The sequence below is a fragment of the Prionailurus viverrinus genome, chromosome C1 (assembly GCF_022837055.1).
Source record: "Prionailurus viverrinus isolate Anna chromosome C1, UM_Priviv_1.0, whole genome shotgun sequence".
Taxonomy (NCBI): domain Eukaryota; kingdom Metazoa; phylum Chordata; class Mammalia; order Carnivora; family Felidae; genus Prionailurus; species Prionailurus viverrinus.
The window spans coordinates 159,954,066-159,973,033 of record NC_062568.1 but is presented as its reverse complement, the minus strand read 5'-3'; the positions used below and the strand labels follow the sequence as shown (position 1 = coordinate 159,973,033).

Sequence of the window (18,968 nt, the reverse complement as noted above, 5' to 3'; positions counted from 1 at the left end):
GAGCTCAGGCTGGCCCTGGTGGCAGTCATGGCTGGTACAGACTTTTCATAACATCTGTACACTTCAAGCACCACCATATTCTTTTCCCTTCCATGTGCCTTTTAAAGTATCAAACCTGCTTTCCAGTGTATTTCTAAATGAAATTTCAGGTTACAATGATCTGCTTTGGTACTTGAGACACTTGTTTGGATTCCCCTGTCCATATATCTCATTTGTATGCCCTTGTGAACAAAGCACACACACACACACACACACACACACTGTCTTACATAGCCACCTGCACGTGCGTGCGCGCGCACACACACACACACACACACACACACACACACACATGCAGTGCTTGACTTTGGACTCTGCACTTTTCCCAGCAGCTTTCATTCTTCCCTGTTGTTACCTCCCTTTCTGTTCTGTGAAGTTTTGGCTTTCAGAAGTGACTTTGCTTCTAACTAACAGAGTGGCTGCTGTGGCTAGCCCTTGAACAAAGAGCTTAAACAGAAGAATGAGGGTAATGTTTATTGGAATAAAGATTAGCCTTTAAATTCCTCAGGGGAATGAACCAAATCCAATGTTTTCCTGTGAGCTGACATTTTTTATATAGATGCTGTTTTGGATCTTCTGGAGAAGGGAAGGGGGAAAAAAACTTCAACAAATCAGCTTTTTCATTCAGAAATGGAATTTGGGGGGCTGTTTTAGCAAGGCTTTTGACAGTCCCTGATTTAATGTTTTCACTGTGATGAGAACAGTAGCTGTACAAATCTGATGAAAATCTGAGCGATGGAGGGTGTTGTTGAGGGGGAAACAGAGTGCGATTATTTAAATAATCCTAGGCCAATAAGCATCTGGTAGGTGGAGTTAGTGTTGTGTGCATTATAGGGCAAGATAATTCTGAATGAAGACTTGAAACATCTCATGTGCTGGACAGGCTCTAGTTCTGCTTTTTGTGCAAACAAAACAAGTGACAAGGTTTTGCCGACTATCCATTAGTGAGTGCAGCTCCTTTGATAAGATTTAAAAATACATGTAAAGGATTTATCAGAAGCCCTTATGAATATTTCATGAGTTGATATATTCAGCTGAATGAATTCAGTGAGTGTCAGTGTGTCGCTGGCAGACAAGCCTCATCCACAAGGAGGCTACTGACATAGGAAGCACTTTGGCGCATTTTCAGAGGCGAAGCCAGGCTGATAAAGCTCCTTGTGACAGCCTGAGTTACCATTCTTCGAGTATGCTGCTCTTGCTCTAAGCAGCTCAAACACTGGAGCCGCAGCTTCCGAAATTAAACTGGAAAACAGTTTGCAGACTCATCAGCCTCCTAACCTGCAGCTGTGTCTCTGCTATGTTTGAGGTTTTTGTTTTGGGTGGTGAAAGCCAGCGCTCCATATAAGACATGACAGCAAGAGAGTCTTCAAAAGAACTTACTGCTTCTGAATCTGAGGTTTGCATAAAGACTTTCAAAGAGCAAATGCACTTAGAACTGGAGCTTCCAAGATTACCGGGAAACAGACCTACATCTCCTAAAATTTCTCCACGCAGTTCACCAAGGAACTCACCATGCTTTTTCAGAAAGTTGCTGGTGAATAAAAGCATCCGGCAACGTCGGCGTTTTACTGTGGCTCATACATGGTAAGACGGGACTTGGAGGTGTCTGTGGTGCTTTTCAGTAGCGGCAGTGATTCAGAAATGTAGAAAACGAACATTTGAATTTTGTTCATAATGCATACCACAAGTGTGAAACGAATGGAGAGCGGGTCTGCTGAAGAATACATAGTGCACTGTATATTAAATTATCATTGTGCTGCCAAGCTGTTTCCAGATAAAATAAGCCTTTAACTGTAGGGAGTCTTTAAAGTTACTGCTCACCAAACTATACCTAGCCGATTCTAGGTAAATTAAATACTGAAGGAGTTTTTAACATTCAATGTTTTGTTTAATCTCTGTTGAGGTGATAGCTGACTTCTTTCGGTGTGTTTGGTGGCTGTTGTTGATATGTTTTAATTGCGTATTTTTGGTACGAGACAAATGGTTGAATTTTAGTTCTGATTTGTTTCTTATGGCAATGTGTAATATAAAGTCAAACTTAATTATTGCATTGCCATGTATGTTGTGTAGAAACTAGTGCGATTTTGATTTATTGGCTTAAAGAAAAGGAGAACTAAATTCCCACTTCTGAAATTACATGGTTAATTAGTCTTATTTAGATTCAAATTGCTATTATCTTGAAGAGCCTCTTGTAAAAAAAAGTAGTAACTTCAGAATTATAGGCAATAATAAATAAATCCCCAGTTTACTTAGGAATGCCAAGTAAGTACATTCAAGAACTTTCTGTAAAAATTGCACTGAGTCTGCCACCTTTAATGTATGTGTTACATACAATGGGGTAATTCCTTAAACCAGTATGATAATGAAATGTTAAAAAAGCACAGTAGAAATTAAATAAACTTTAAGCACCAAAACTGGGGCATTTCTGATTTCTCTGGAGGATGTATTTTCTTTCAGATTGAGAGACCCTTCAAAATTGGGTATCTGGATAGTTTTTATTTAATAGGGACCATAGCAATAAAGGGAGCTGGTACGTCTTAAAGGCAATTCTAACACAGTGATTGTGTGACTGCATATTAGGTTGCCAACCAACATTATAAACTGAGGATATCTGGATATCTGGGTTTGCACATTAGTATTTACTTAAATTCTGGTTTCCACTCATCTGAAATGTTTGTCTCATCTACTGCACAGTGCATTGGCAAATTCAACTTACCCCTAGAAATATGTAGCTTGCCTTTGATAGGTACCACATGGTGAGCCAAAAGATACTTTACCTAGTTAAAATGGTATGGTTGTTTTTGTTTTCTGAGAACGGACTGTTGTTCATATAATTGCTCTATTGAAGAATTTTCCTGGTCATCTTTTTGATGAATTAAATCTTGATTATAGTCTCATACGTAGAATGCACGTGATTAGTTTTTAAAAACCTACCAATGGTAGCATTTGTATAAAGAGAAGATTTATATATAAGTGTATACTGAAGAACGCCTTTCTCTCGTGGTTTACTCCACTCCTAATGTGTATGTATTTTCATATAGTTTGCTAAGTAGTATAACTGGATAGGAGAAGGGATGTGGGTATAATTAGTTCTCATAAAAAGAACAGAGATGGAGAATGTACAATTAACCAATAGGCTTATCTGTTTTACTACTTGTGTTAATATTAAACCAGTATTTTGAGAAGAAGGACATTTAATTTTAGTAAGCTAATTTTCAGATAATGGTAAATCTTCATAAGACTTTGGTAATATTTTCCTTACTGTAGAGTTTCTGAATATAATAATGTGACCTTTCTTTTTACTTAGAATAGATTTTTGATGTGCTAGGAACATGAGCTATAAATATTGGATTTTTTTCTTTTCAAAAGAATCCAAATTTTAAAGTGATTAAAAAGCCAGTTTCACTCATGCATTATACAAATTTTCTTGCAATGAGCTACAAAAAGAGTAATTAAATGATATCTAAGGTAACATGCTATTAGAGTGATCTTCTTCTAGCTGAGGTAAAGCAAAAATTTCTACAGATTGTCAAAAAAAACCCCACAAAACACATGAATTGGTTATAATGTACCATAATATAGTTTAAAGAATCCATTAGTCACCAAACTTATAAAATGACTTGAGTTATGACCGTGATTCATTTTCACCCTTTTTCTCCCTCAACTCACATACTCCCCTTCTTACCATTCTTAGTAAAGTTATATCAGTTTGTTTTCAGGTCCTGATTAAGCCATAAATGCATTTATTTCTATTGTTTAATTTGAGTGTATGTTTAATATTTTTCAAATTTATTTGCATGAAACATTCCATGAAAATGTCTTTTTATAAAATATACACATATGTATGTGAATGACTTTTTCACTCATCTTAAAAATTATGTGTTTTTCTAGCATCATATATAATAGGAACATGAGTAAATTAGAGCACAAGTACTTTATTTTTGCCCCTTTGTCATGATGAGATGTAACTATCCTTTCACAATCAACAATTGGTATTTTCCAAGCCATGCATTTAAGTTAGAAATTCCAAGATATGCACTTAGAAGTCTCTAAAAACATGTTATTACTTTACAGTAGACAGTAGGCTTCTTTTAAGAAGACTGGATTGTTTTGATTCCAGCATTGAAATTAAAGTAATTTTCATGATGAAGCTAAACAATGCAGAAGATATAGTTTATGTCTAAACTCACTGAACAATTTTTTTTATCTTTAGTTATTTGTAGATTTCATATTTCACTCAGATGAACATGTAGCTCTGGTTTTGAAAACCCAAATTCTGAAGTGTGGGCTAATGGCAGAAGATTTAAGAAGCACTTGTGAAATACTGACTCTGGGATTATTTTTAAAATATCTGAAGACAAAAGTAGATATTCAGTGTGTTGTCACTAATCAGAATATTCAAACAATCCTAAATCTGGAAGGAATTTGAGTGATTATCTCACTGCTTCCTTTTACCCTTGGGCAGACCACAATTACTCCATCTTTGACATTTGGAAATCTGCCTATTTTTTATGACTTTGGAGAGATAATTCTATAATCTCATTTAGTACACAATCTCACTGTTTCATAGTCCAGGTACTAGAAAATTCTTCTGGATGATCAATCTGTATATAACATATAATATTTGTAATCTGGTTTTTGGTCCTCAGTGAATACTAAGAAAAGGCTTATAAGAACCACATGAATCCAAAGGTCATTATTAACTGGTCCCAAGTTTTTCTTTTTCTTTTTTTTTTTATACTCTCAACATATAGAATTGAGTACTGCTGTGAGTGAGAAAAACTTTTGGTTCAATCTATGTGGATTCCAACACCTGCTATATTTTAAATTCTTTACTAGAATGTTCATATATAGTATCTCACTTAAGTTTCATTTGGAGTATAAGAATACTCTAAATTCATGTTCTTTTCAAGATTACATGTTGCAAATATTTTTTAAAAATGTTCTGAATTGCTTTAGCTTATTCCATGTATTTTTACTCCATCAGCCATTAATTTAACTCTGAATCACCATCCCAAATTTCCAAATTTTGAAACCCAGTAATAGATACTATACTCACTGTTAGATGATATGAGAAAATATGGATAAAAAACATATCTTACATTGCAGAGTGTCAACAAAATGTGTATGGAGTTGGAAAATTAATGCCAGAGTCCTTAGGTCAGCATATTATTTTTTTTTAATTTTTTAAAATGTTGATTTATTTTTTGAGAGAGAGACAGAATGTGAGTGGGGGAGGGGCAGAGAGAGAGAGAGAGAGGGAGACACAGAATCCAAAGCAGGCTCCAGGCTCTGAGCTGTCAGCACAGAGCCCAATGTGAGGCTGGAAGTCACAAGCTGTGAGATCATGACCTGAGCTGAGCCAAAGTCAGACGCTTAAGTGACTGAGCCACCCAGGCGCCCCGGTAAGCGTATTATTTATCCCTAACCACAAAGAGTGACAGCTTCTGAGGCATAATCTTCTTCTACTTGGCTCCTGCAGTGCTTTTTTCCTGACTGGCCCTTGCCATAGTATCCAGCTTCTTCAATCTTCATTCCTTTGCTGATGTTCTAACCTCAGTCACTGGTTCTCCTCCATCATCATCAGCAGAGTGATCCTCTGAATAAGGTTACTGGTGATGGCCTTCATTACACCCTGTGCTCACCACACACCTATCCCTACGCTCTCTTCTTGAAGAACAAGTGTATTGGTGAGCACTGCATTCTGTCCATCTATCCTTGCTTGCCTGTGGAATGTGCCTGCCCAGGGAGCAATATTCTTTCTATTAGAGTTAGTATCAGAAAAAAAGACTTGTGTTTTTCTCCCTTTCCCCCACTTAGTTCTACCTATAACTTGGAAATCTTTCCTCATTTTAACAAAGGTTCACGAAATGTATACTCTTGTGCCTAATAGTTGTGCAAATGTACTAAAAAACATAGCTCATGCTCTAAAGGAGCTTATACCTGATAAGACAAAGCTGAAATGACTGGGGAAGAGTAAAAATAGAACAATGAATATAGTATATGGTTGACCTTCCTCTAAATTGTAGACACAATTTATGCAATTTAGGCCTAGTTTCTTAGCTAAACTTACTATATCTTTGTCTTATATTATTCTTCAATTCACTTGAACTATTTGCTAGCTATATTGGATAAATTTTGAGAAATAGCTATGTCTTTATATATTTACTGATTGAACAAAACATTTGTTGAGAGACTACTGTGCTCTAGGCTCTACTCTGGGTTTAGGAGACACAAAATGAGAAAGATAGCCCTTGCCTTCAAAGAACTCGTATACTGCCTGGAAAACAAACTTACGCATTATTAATTAATCAGTGGTGTGTAAATAATGCTATTGAACAACGATGCCCCAATTTGTCATGAGAGCACAGAAGAAATAAAGACCTCTAGAAAGTGAATCAGTGTGTTAGGAAAGGTTTAGAGAAGAGATGACATTTGCATGGGGTCTTGAAAAGTGAGTAGCGGTTTTCCAGCAGAAGAGTGGCCAGGAAGGCCATTCTGTTGGTCAGAGAAATAGTAATAATAAGGAAATTCCATTAACCCTTAACAGTAATAAAAGCTCACATTTATTAAGCACCTGCACTGTATCTGACATTATTCTATATATATATTTATTTATTTAGTCCCATGAAGAGCCCATTAGTTATGAATTATACAGTATTATTGTTTCCAGTTTATAGGAAAAGAAGTGATGCACAGGATAAGCAATTTTCCAAGGGTTACACAGCAAATAAGGAGCTGAGCTGGGATTTGACGCAGAGCACGGGGGAAAGTGAGCAAAGTTCACTGAAGTCAAAGCATAAGATGTAAGATGGCAAAGATCGGAAGTAAGACTGTGCCTGTAGATTGGAGGCATACTTTAGAGATTCCAGTATCATGAACAAGACTTGGGGCTTTATTGCAGCATCAGTGGGGAGCTACTGCAAGGTGGTGAGGAGGGGATTGCCATAAATAGCTTTTTACTTTGGTAAGAGATTGGCAGGCATTGTGGAGAATGGCTTGGCAGATGAGGAGATTAGAAGCAAAGGGAAAAAGGAGAATGTACATTTGAGACTAATGACTTCTAATTATTGTATATATCCCATAACATTGAAAACTGTGCTTATGAAATTTTTTATGGCTTAACAAATTACTGTTTATGGAACATGGGGGGAACATATGTAAATTTGGTCTCCCCTTACATTTATCACCTATACCATGATGCTATGCATAGTATTAGCTGATGTGCACTGTCCCCAAATGCATCAAACAATCACCGCAAACGTGCTTGGGGTGCCTCTGGGGAAAACCCTAGTGCTCATTCCTCATTTGCTAGAGGTGCTTTGTGTTGTGTTTTGTGTACAGTCCTGGAGGATTTTTTTTTTGACAGAAATTATCTTAGTTTACGGACTGAACTGAACGCCAGTGGAAATCTATGCCTCATAGCCTGAGTCTATTGCTTTAATCAGAGCAAGCATTTTCTCGGTAATGCAAGTCTATAAATGGTGTTTTCCTGGCCTTTTAGTGTCCGCCAGTCTTCAATATATTGGATTTTTAAAATACTTCCTGTAAACAGGCTTTGTAAAGTAATGATGACGGCCCCTAAGACACATGCTGGAAGGTGGTTTGGCAAGCATGTCTGCTGCCCAACTGCTAAAGTTTATCCCCCTTTGTGAAATCCCATTTACTTTCTTTTCCCGTTCTTCCCTCTTTGTGGTCTCCCAGTTTTTCTCCTTGGCTGTTGTTTATAGATGCTTTCTTCTCTAACATCGCTGTGAAGACACCAGTAACTTTATGATTGAGGCATTTAAATGATTCTCAGGAAAGAATCCAACATGTTTACCATAGTTTACAAGGCTCTGCCTTATCTGGCTCCAGGCTACCTATGACCTCATCTCCTATTCTCTCCCACCATGCTAGTCTCCTGTTTGTTCTTTAACAAACCTCACATGTTTGCACTCCTGGGCCTTTGCACTTGGTGTTCTCTCTGCCTGCAAGACTAGTACCTTAGATGTTGACTTGAGCCACTCTCTTACTTCCATGCAGGCTTCTTATCACTTGCTAAAGAAGGCTTCCCTGACCCCTCTATCTAAAAAACAGCACCCTTTACATTCTAGTCCCTTACTCTGCTTTATTTTTCTTCTTGGTAGTTATCATTACCTGAAAATACTCAACTGAAAAGACATGCTTGTTTGTTATATTGGTTTTTTTTTCTTCTGTTATCTGCCAACCTTTCTAAATTACATGAGGGCAGGGATTTTGTCTTGTTTACTACAACCCAGGCACCTACAAGAAAGGCTGGCACTTAATATTTGTTGGAAAAATAAAAGAAAGAATGACTATGGTTCCTGTTTCTTGCTCTTTATTCTTAGAGGATCTTTCCTTCCGGCCTGATATGAGGGAAGAGAAAAGGAAGCTTAGTTCATACTTATTCTACAAGCACCCTTATTCCTACTCCATCCATCTTTAAATAGTTGTGTTTCTTTTCTGCCAGTACAGCTACTTTAACTGGCTCTTTTCTTTTTTCTTTTCTTTTCTTTTCTCTTTTCTTTTCTTTTCTTTTCTTTCTTTCTTTCTTTCTTTCTTTCTTTCTTTCTTTCTTTTCTCTATGATATTGCAGACACTGGTTTAATTACAACATCTCACTAGAGGCTAAGTGTTTTACATGGTAGCCTATTTAATTAAACCACTTTGTACAAATCATACCACCTAGCCTGTAGTGCTATAAAGTCAATATTTGTCCGCAGCACTGTACAATTATTTATTTGATTATTCTTCATGCATCAACTAGCACAGTTGGTGCTCCAGCTCAGGAAAGCTCTACATATCTCTTGTTAACTGGGTAGAAGTGTCACACAGAGGAATCTACTTGTTATTTGGTCTTTAAAATGTTTGCATGTTATATCTGAGAATGTTTAATTATCTATGTCTTTCCACTGATGCAACATTTAAAATATTGACACCAGCGAGAGCTACGGCAATTTGAGTTCTTTATAGGATTTCCCCACAGGGAATTTGGAAGTAAGAGTCCATGACTTGCAGAGTGTGGAAATTGTGAATTAACAACCCTTGTACTTTAGAAAAGACATCAGCAGGAGTGAAAATTTTCACTTGGTGCTGTCTCAATGTTTCTGTACTTCGAGGTTGAGACCTCTGTCTCTCCTAGTAATTTGTCTGACACAGATATGTTTCAATCTCATTGTGTACTTTAAGCTTAAAAAAAGAAAGTAATTTGTTGACCATCTCAGATTGCTTCTTGCTAGAACTTACGCATTTTTTCTGTGAGGGAGAAGAATGACTGCCTTGGTTGGTGCCTGGGTGGCTTAGTCGGTTGAGCTTCTGACTTCAGCTGAGGTCATGATCTCATGGCTTGTGAGTTCGAGCCCCATGTCAGGCTTTGTGCTGATAGCTCAGAGCTTGGAGCCTGTTTTGGATTCTGTGTCTCCCTCTCTCTCTGCCTGTCCCCTGCTCATGCTCTGTATCTCTCTCTCTCTCAAAAATAAACATTAAAAAAATTAAAATGACTGTGGCTCTAGACCTTTCGCGGAACAGAACATCTGTAACATGGCGTGCACCCCTGACAGACCCACTTGTCCTCCTCTTCCTTACCTTTACCCTGCACAGCTCAGGCTTACTGGGAGTTACACAAATTAGAAATAAAGGGTGAGGGGTAGTATGGCTTCAAGAAAACTGTTTTCAAACTGCACATTCTGGAACATCAGTGTTCTAGGCACCATTTTGGGTAGTCCTTGAAAAATAGGGCACTGATGATCTTTTTCTTAGTCCCGGGTGAACAAAACAATATGGATGACTGTAAGCTTAGAGAACTTTGGAGGAGTCTCTCATAGATTCCATAATATCCAAGTACTTGAAAACCCCCAGTTTAAGAGATAAACGAGTGGAGAGAGAAAAAGTTTCTATGTATCTGTGCTTGATAAAGTTGTAGAATTCTGCAATTTATTATTTATTTATTAAAATTTTTTTTAATGTTTATTTACTTACTTTTGAGAGAGAGACAGAGAGGCAGAGAGAGAGGGGAGAAGAGAATCCCAAGAAGGCTCTGCATTGTCAGTGCAGAGCCCGATGAGAGGCTTGAACTTATGAATCATGAGTTCATGACCTGAGCTGAAATCAAGAGTCAGATGCTCAACCAACTGAGACACCCAGGAACCCCTAAATTTTTTTAATGTTTATTTTTGAGGGAGAGACAGACAGAGTGCAAACAGGGGAGGGACAGAGAGAGAAGGAGACACAGGCTCTAGGTTCTGAGCTGTCAGCACAAAGACTGATGTGGGGCTTGAACTCACAAATCACGAGATCATGACCTGAGCCAAAGTTGGATGCTCAGCTGACTGAGCCATTCAGTCGCCCCTCTGCAGACAATTTATAACATTAAAATTATATTCATCTAAAATGTGCAGGAATGGCAGCAGGACAAATGAAGAGGTTGGAAGTATCTGGGACAAGGAGAGTTCAGTGAGAGTGAAGACTTAAAATTTCAAAAAGTTGAAAAAGTAACACAATGAACATCCTTTACCTGGACTTACTAATTAGTAGTGTTTGTCTACATTTACTCTGTCTCTGTTTCTTTCTTCATATCTAACACAATGTGTGTGTTTCCTTTAGTTTGAAGAGAGCATTTACATGGAGAACAGTAGTTTGGGGATCAAAAAGAGACTCATATTTATTTTTAAAGTATGGGATTATATTTCTATTCCATGAGCATGTTCCCATATCACAATTTGAGTTTAATTCTTTTTATTTTTTTTAATCTTTATTTATTTTTGGGAGAGAAACAGAGTGTGAGCAGGGGAGGAACAGAGAGAGAGGGAGACACAGAATCCAAAGCAGGCTCCCGGCCCTGAGCTGTCAGCACAGAGCCGGACATGGGGCTTGAACTAACAAACTGTGAGATCGTAACCTGAGCTGAAGTCAGACGCTCAACCAACTGAGCCACCCAGGTGCCCCTGAGTTTAATTCTTAATAGTGTACTAGCATATTGACAAGTTGTAAATAAATTTGTGTCCGCATTTTTAAAACTAAACTATTAAAACAGTTATGGTGGAGGGTTAGAGGCATCTGTAATAGTTATGACTTTTCCTAATGATAAATTGTTGGTTGTAGGTGCTTAAAACAGTTTCTAAGAGAATGGATGTCTATAACATTTAAATCTTCTTTCCCTAAGAAGAGATGTTATTTCTTTTCTAAAACTATAAAACTTGTAATATTAGAATGGTATATAATGTCATTATATACTGCACCAGAGGTTCTGTCATTGTATAGTCTTGATGTTATATTGAATTTTATTTTTTACTAATAATCCTCACTTTATATTACATTGTCTGGAGTTGAGAAAGCCAGTTGGTTTCAGTATTTTTTCTTGACTGGCTATTGAAATTTTAGATCATTAATTGTCTTGGACTCCAGTTCCTTCATTTGCAAAATGGAGAAAATAGCCTTATGTTTAAATATTTTTGAATGTTAATTTAATTTAAAAAGATATCTATCTGGGAGTGCCTGGGTAGCTCAGTTGGTTAAGCATCCAACTCTTGATCTTGGCTTAGGTAATGATCTCATGTTTCATGGGATTCAGCCCCGTGTTGGGCTCTGTGCTGACAGTGAGGAGCCTGCTTGGGATTCTCTCTCTCTCTGTCTCTCTCTCTCTCTCTGTCTCTCTCTCTCTGTCTCTCTCTCCCCCTCTCTCTCTGCCCCTTTCCTGCTTAAGCTCTCTCTGTGTCTCTCTGTCTCTGTCTCTCCCTCAAAACAAAATAAAAACAAAAACAAAACATATCTATCTGGTCCACTAGCTATTTATCTTCTAAGATAATGTATTAAAATACTTAACACAGTATTTCATGCATTATAAATGACATAATAGATACTACTGTTTAATTAAATATCTTTTTAAATCTCTAAGCATACACAAACATTCACATTATTGTCAGCCTTGGTTGGTAAGGCAGAAATTATTTTTCATTATTTGAAAAGCATCACTGGGTATGGACTGTGCCAATTTGAGAATCAAAATGAATGTGAATTTATAAAGAAATAATTTTACAATATCCACAGTGTGACCATTCCATATACTGAAGAAACAAAATATCATTTATTTATTATCATGTGATAATCACATTCTAGTGAACCGTGCGTAATTATACTGATATGCATATCAGAAGACCCAGTGTGAACAGCTTACACCCTCTAAGAAACTTTATGGCCTTGTTTGGCTGCTATCACCAGTATATTTTGAAAAGCTATTTGTTACCGTCCACTGTGTGAAGGAGAGAGGAAGAGAACCATATTGAAGTAATTCCATCTACTTGCACCAATTAGCTCAAAAGCAAAGGCAAAACAAAACAAAACAAAAAAACAAGCATAAGAAGATGCTTTGTTTATTTCAAGATCCCACATATAAAAAGCCAATATAGGATTCAGTGAACAAATGTCTTGGAAAAATTCCAGTGTCATCAAAAACTCACTTATCTCAAAATGTCTCCCTGCTACCCTTTCTATTCCTCTACAAATTAATAAGCTCAGTCTGTTTCTTATGGTACAGAAGGCCTGAGAGTGCTTCTGTGGCTTATTTGGGCCGCAATTACCTCTGCAGTTTATACAGGAAACCTCTCTCTCACCATCAGGACTATTTGTTTCCCAATGAGAGGTTGACCAAAAAAAAAAAAAAAAAAAAAAAAAAAAGATAAGGGATCCAATCTCTCTTGTTGGTATCTCAGCGGCTCATGACTTCCTCCAGAGATTTTACCCTTGAAATCCAGATGCAAATTTTAATTTCATAGGGATAACTATGGCCTTTCTCTTCACCTGTCAGCTTGCTCTGCCAGATCTGCACTCGCTCAGGAGTTAGAGTTGTGTCTCTAACATGCTAATGTTTACCAAAACAACACAGGGACTATAGGAAGCTGGGTGGTCTGGTGCAGAGCACAGCATTTGAATCCCAACTCCCAACTTCTACCAGACACTAGGTTTTGGACAAACCATTGAACTTAGCTTGGTTCCTCTTTCTGCATCTGCAAAATTAGAAAAATGCTACTTGCATCTTATGAGGCCCCTATGAAAATTAAATTAATGTGTGCACAGTGCTTAGCACAATCCCTAGCCAATGACAGGTAATCAGCAGACATCAATTCACTAATGCATCCATAGCTTAAGATTCCATATAAAAACTTGTACCCTATAGATAATAATGTAAATTACTTACATATTTTATATGACATGGTTTAATTAAATAAGTTTTTATTAAGCAACTGCTGTGCATATTCATTCTTTTCACACCATTTAGTTTCATGGGATACTTCATTTCCTAGGATTGTTCCTTATCTTAAAGCTCATATTAACTATTCTTTCCATAGTAAGGTAAAATTTAAAATGAAAAAGAAATCACCATGTGTTATGGGGTCTAATTGCTTTCGTTCTTCACAAAGACAACTGCAAAGGGCTTTGTCCATAAAATGATCTGTATTCTTTAGGATTTCAGTTACCTTCTTGAATTCCATGCTTGTCTCCATTAGTGAAACTGGCTGCCAGTGAAATACTATTTCTCTAAGTTAATTTAAATATATTTCTACTAAATAGAAAACATGTTCTTTTCAAAGGACCAGAATGTCAGTGAAGTTGTTTTCCCCAGTCAGTAGAATCTAACCTCCTAGTTATTTGTTTATATAAGGAAGTTTATTCATGAGAAGCATTGGGAAAAGAGTTTAGGATCTAGAGTCAAAGAATCTAGACATGCATCCTGGCGCCACCACTTACAAACTGTTTTTTTTGTTTTGTTTTGTTTTGTGAGTGGGGCAGAGGTAGCCATTTAACCTTTGGAACCTCAAATTCCTCATCAGTAAAGTAGAAATAAAACAATTCTTTCCCTATTCATGTATGATATTTATAAAATTAACTAGAATTGTTGAAAAATGCAACAAACTGGAACCTATTTGCTGGAAGAAGATCAAAGATAAGATTATAGGACAAAAAGTAATGATAAACTATTTCTGAGTGCAAAATAAAGTGAGTGGCTCACATGCTGCAGTTGCATTTGGGTTGTATGTAAAGAGCATACTGTTAGTAAACATTATTAAATACCACAAGCATTGTTCCACAGACATTTTATTTCATGAAAAGGAGAGGAGTTTCTGCTCAGTGGGACCACTTATGTGAAAGACTGTAATGGAGACAGGGGCCAGACTAAATGGTAACTTTGGATCTTATCTGCCCCCATGGGTCGTTACATCACCTTCATGCTTCCTGCAGAAAGATAGTAGAAAGCTCTTATAACCAATATTCAGTGAAAGTTGTATTTAGTCTTTATCCAGATGGCTATGCAGCATTTAAATCAAATTGCTCATTATATCTTGGTCATTTCTAAGAATATTTAGGGCTGAAAACAGAAATAAAGGTTACTGTTTTCCCTTTGACACAGACTTCCTTCTCACATGATCATTGATCGGGTTGGTTCTGTCTCCTAGCAATTGAAAGGCAGTAAAAGGTTATATCTTTAAGACACGTGTTTCTATTCAAGTGAATTCGTATGTAGTTGAAAAATCAGCTACCCAAATAAACTCAAAGCTTTGTGCTAATGCAAAATAAAGTAAAATAATTTGGGGCTTCACAAGAATCATGCCAAGGTTCTGGTTGTGTCTAAATTGATAAAATAAGATTTTTGGGACCCTGTCTGGCAATTGTAGACTAAATTAAGCAACTGCTTCATCTGAATAAAGGTTTGCAGAGCCTAATATTATGAAAGAGATATCTTTATCAACACAGTACTTGCTTGGGATTCAGAGGATTTGAGTTTTAATGCCAGCTGTATTCCAGATGACCTATGAGCACATACACTGTATATTTGCTGCTGGTAGCTTTTTTGTCAAATGGAATTAAGAATTACCTGCTCTACCATCCTTACCTTATGCATTCCAGTATCAATATTGAATACAAGTGGCTACAGAGTGCTTTGGTTTTCTGCAAAGTGACTTGGCACAGACATCCAGAAGAAAAAAAAAAGCTTCTAAGAAGTTCTATGCATAAAAGATTTTTTTAAAATGTGACTCAGCTTTAAGATGCATTAATGAATTGTGTATTTTAGGTGAACCCTAAAAATGTTTTTGCCAAGTACTTGGTACTCTGATAATTTAGATGTTTGTATTTAGAGTTTCTTAAAGCATTGTTGTATTTATATAGGTCAGTGCTTTTTCAATGGCTAAAAACCAAATAGACATCACTTACGGAATTAATTCTGATGTGTGCCTTGCATTTCATTTTTGTATCCATTCTTATCAACAAATGTTTATTGTTGGATAAAGTAAACATGATAACACTTTACCATTAAGGAGCTTTAATCTAACCAAGGAGAGTACATAATCAATTGGCATGTACAATAACTTTATTTGATAGATATAAATGTTGAAAGGATATAAGAATAAAATATAATGCTCTCTCACTGCTACCAAGTGTTACCAATCTGATTTTGAAACTCAAGGTTGACAGAGCAATGGTGCTGTCTTCTTTCCAAATGTCTGTGAGCCTTGAATTTTCCCCTGTTATGATGACTTATTTTTTTTTCAACCATTAATCAGTAGTGAGCTATACTTGGGAAGTGGTATACCAGCAAGTAGTCTGCTAGTGTGAACAAGCAGGAAATATGCTCCAAGAGAGAAGGAAATAAGGTAGCAGGATTTAAAAAAAATTTTTACATAAAAAATTATACAACATACATATTATATCATCTAATCCTTATCTCCATTTACCGATGAGAAAACAGACTCAGAGATCAACTGACCACTGCTAGGTACCTGGCTATAAAGGAGTGAACCAAGTACCCCTTTTGTTCCGATTTGGAGTTACACAGTGTTTATATGGACAAGTTCCATAGATTTGGTGGCATTCCTCCATTCCACCTCCTTCTCAACTTCCAACTGCAAACACCTATGGGAAAACACTCAGAGTTCTCATACCCTCATGTCTCCTCATTAAAAGCTTTCTTACAGTGAGGACTTGACACATCCATTCTCATTTAAGCATGATTGACCCACGGGGTTTTTGTGTTATTTCATGTTATGGAAATAAACATTAAACCAGAAGAATTAATTTCTGCTTGGAGAATTTTACACACTAGAGAGCAGAAGCAAAGGGAAGTATTTGGGGGGAAAAAAGGGCATTTCTAATCCCCCCCACAAGTCATGAGACATAGATGGTGAGCTGAATGTCCCAGGCATGTAGTTGTATTTGCAAACCTTTTGTTTATTCACCACATTTAGCTCCCATCTGTTATGTGCCCATGTTTCCTGCCTTCTTCCTGTTTCTATGGATCCATTCTCTGTGTACTTGGTTGAAGCCAACCCCTCCACTGTGCACTGTATCTCCCTTACCATCAATGGCTTTGTTCCTGCCCCTGCCCCTGCTCTGTCACCAATTTTCCATCCTATTAGATTATATCTACCTGTCTATGAACATGCCATAGCTCTATTCATAATATCTCTATTCTGATGATTCCCAAATTTATATCTCTAGCCAGACTTCTCTGAAGTCCAGATCTATATACCTATCCAACAGCCATCTTGACTGCTATATCTTGGCACATCTAAAACTAACATGATTTTCGTCACCCCCTTCTCACTTTGTTGTAATTTATTCTCTATCTTGGTAAAATTCAATTCCATTAGTCTAATTGCTCAGGTCAGAAACCTTGAAGTCTTCCATGACTCCTGCTTTTCTTGGTCATTTCATATTCCACTGCTTCAGCAAATTCTATCAGCTCTGCTTTCGCAATGTATCCAGAATCTGACCCCTTCTCTTTACCACCACTGCCACTGTTCTGATGATCTCATTGGGTTGTTAAATTAACCTCTTACCTGATCTTCACCCTTCCATCTTTGCAGTGTATTCCCCACACAGTTGCCATTGTGATTCTTTATAACAAGTGAGCATTTGTGCCATGTATCTATTCAGAGTCCTCCAGAGTATGGGTTGACTTGTTTGTACCGTATCTGTAAGGCCCTATTGTTTTCAAACTATTGTTTCTCAAACTCTGTTCCTTCCCCTCACACCATTCCAGCCACACTTGTCTATTTTCTGGGCCTCAAACAAAAATATAAGCAATATCCCCATCAAGGTCTGTGCCTTTTTATATTATCAAAATAGAATTTCCCCCAAGATATCTGTATGGCCCACTTTCTTCCTTCATTCAGGTCATTGCTTAAATTCATCTAATTGGAGAGGAATTCACTGACCATTTATATAAAATAACACTCCATATTTTGGCTTTTTTCTGCTTTGATATCTCTGTGGTTCTTATCCACACCTGATGTACACATCCATGTCTATGTTCATGCCCATGTCGTATCTATCTATCTATCTATCTATCCATCTATCTTGCTAAATCTCCTAAACCTATAAACCAAATGAGCACATGATAAACAATTAATATGTATTTGTTGAATGAATAAATGAATGAATGAATGAACGAATGGAGCAGACTCTGAGTATTTCAGTTTTAAGCATTGCGCCTCCAAGTTGAATGTGAGAAATGTGGACAGATAATTTAAAATATGAGGTGATAGATAAAATAGTAAAAGTCAATATCTCCCACCAAAGAAGCAATTTTATCTGCAAAAGTAAATTTTAAAAATACTATTAAAATTTGGAGCCCCTAGGAGCTCAGTCAGTTGAGCGTTGGACTCTTGATTTCAGCTCAGGTCATCATCCTGGGGTTGTGGGTTCGAGTCCTATGTCAGGCTCTGCGCTGAGAACATGGACCCTGCTTGGGATTCTGTCTCTTTCTCCCTCTGCCCCCTCTTCCTCTCTCTCTCTCTCTCTCTCTCTCTCTCTCTCTCTCTCAAATAAAAACATAAACATAACAAAATCCCCCCAAATATTTTTAAAATTTAACAATAGATTAATATAAAATCTGATTGCATTGTTAACTAGTTGTGTGATCTTAGGGAAAGAACTAAATCAAGTCTGTTCTTCCCATTATACCCACTATGCCATCAATTTTATTTTATTTTTCTGAAGGTTGTCAGATAATATGATACATAATAGGCGTTAAGTAGATATTATTTTTCTTTCCTTTCACATTTAATACTTCATTTTACATCTTCATGTTAACCCTCTATAATGTACCTTAACCCTCCATCATATCTCAATGACTTCCTAAATTTCCACCTCTTTGACTTTCTTCTGTTTTCTTCCTACAAGACTTTGACATCATGTAATGCTATAATCAGCCTCACCATTCCATGAAAGATTATATACATATACATATATAAAATTATATGTATAAACTGGTGAGTGCTTTAGCTATATTTCTAAGAGCAGAAAGCTGGATCAATCTTCAGCATTATAGGATAGTAATAAGTGAAAATTTATTTTTTAATTGGAAGTAAGTTTATTTGACTCACTACAACAGTGGTTCTTACTATGTCACAAATATATCATGAATGGGAGTGGGAATGATGTTCATAGAGTAAGTGCGATGGGAATTTTACAGGAGTATAAACCATGACTATATTTCCCCCTTTGCTATAACCAGGCAATTAGCAACAGCAACATGAGTATTTTCAGGAGAGAGTATTGCAGTTATTAATGTTACTGATAGGGCATTATGTGGAAGGAAAAATATTTGGAGTCATTATATTAGACTAATCTCTTTGAAGCCAAGTGCTGTTTCTTTTATTTTTTTGGGAAATGATTTTATTTCCAGTTTTATTGTTATGTAATTGACATGTAACATTGTATAAGTTTAAGGTGTACAACATAATGATTTTATATGTGTATATACTATGAAATAATCACCACAGTAAGTTTAATCTTACTCGCATTGCATGGTAACTGATAAGTGGCTATTGAACTGAATTTCTTAATTTTTTTTCTCTAAGGTATCTGTATTTTTATTGCACATGAGACAAACTTATTTGTGTCCCTGTTTACCATTGGGATATATACAG

General features: G+C 36.7%; 1 protein-coding gene across 1 annotated transcript in view; it reads left to right on the top strand.

Annotated features, from left to right (window-relative positions):
• Positions 1-1,387: 1,387 nt before the first annotated feature.
• Positions 1,388-18,968, top strand: part of PDE4B (phosphodiesterase 4B) — a 361,788-nt gene continuing 344,207 nt past the window's right edge. The window contains exon 1 of the mRNA XM_047870731.1: positions 1,388-1,623. Within this exon, the coding sequence (XP_047726687.1) occupies positions 1,388-1,623 (236 nt within the window). The remainder of the gene's footprint in view (positions 1,624-18,968) is intronic.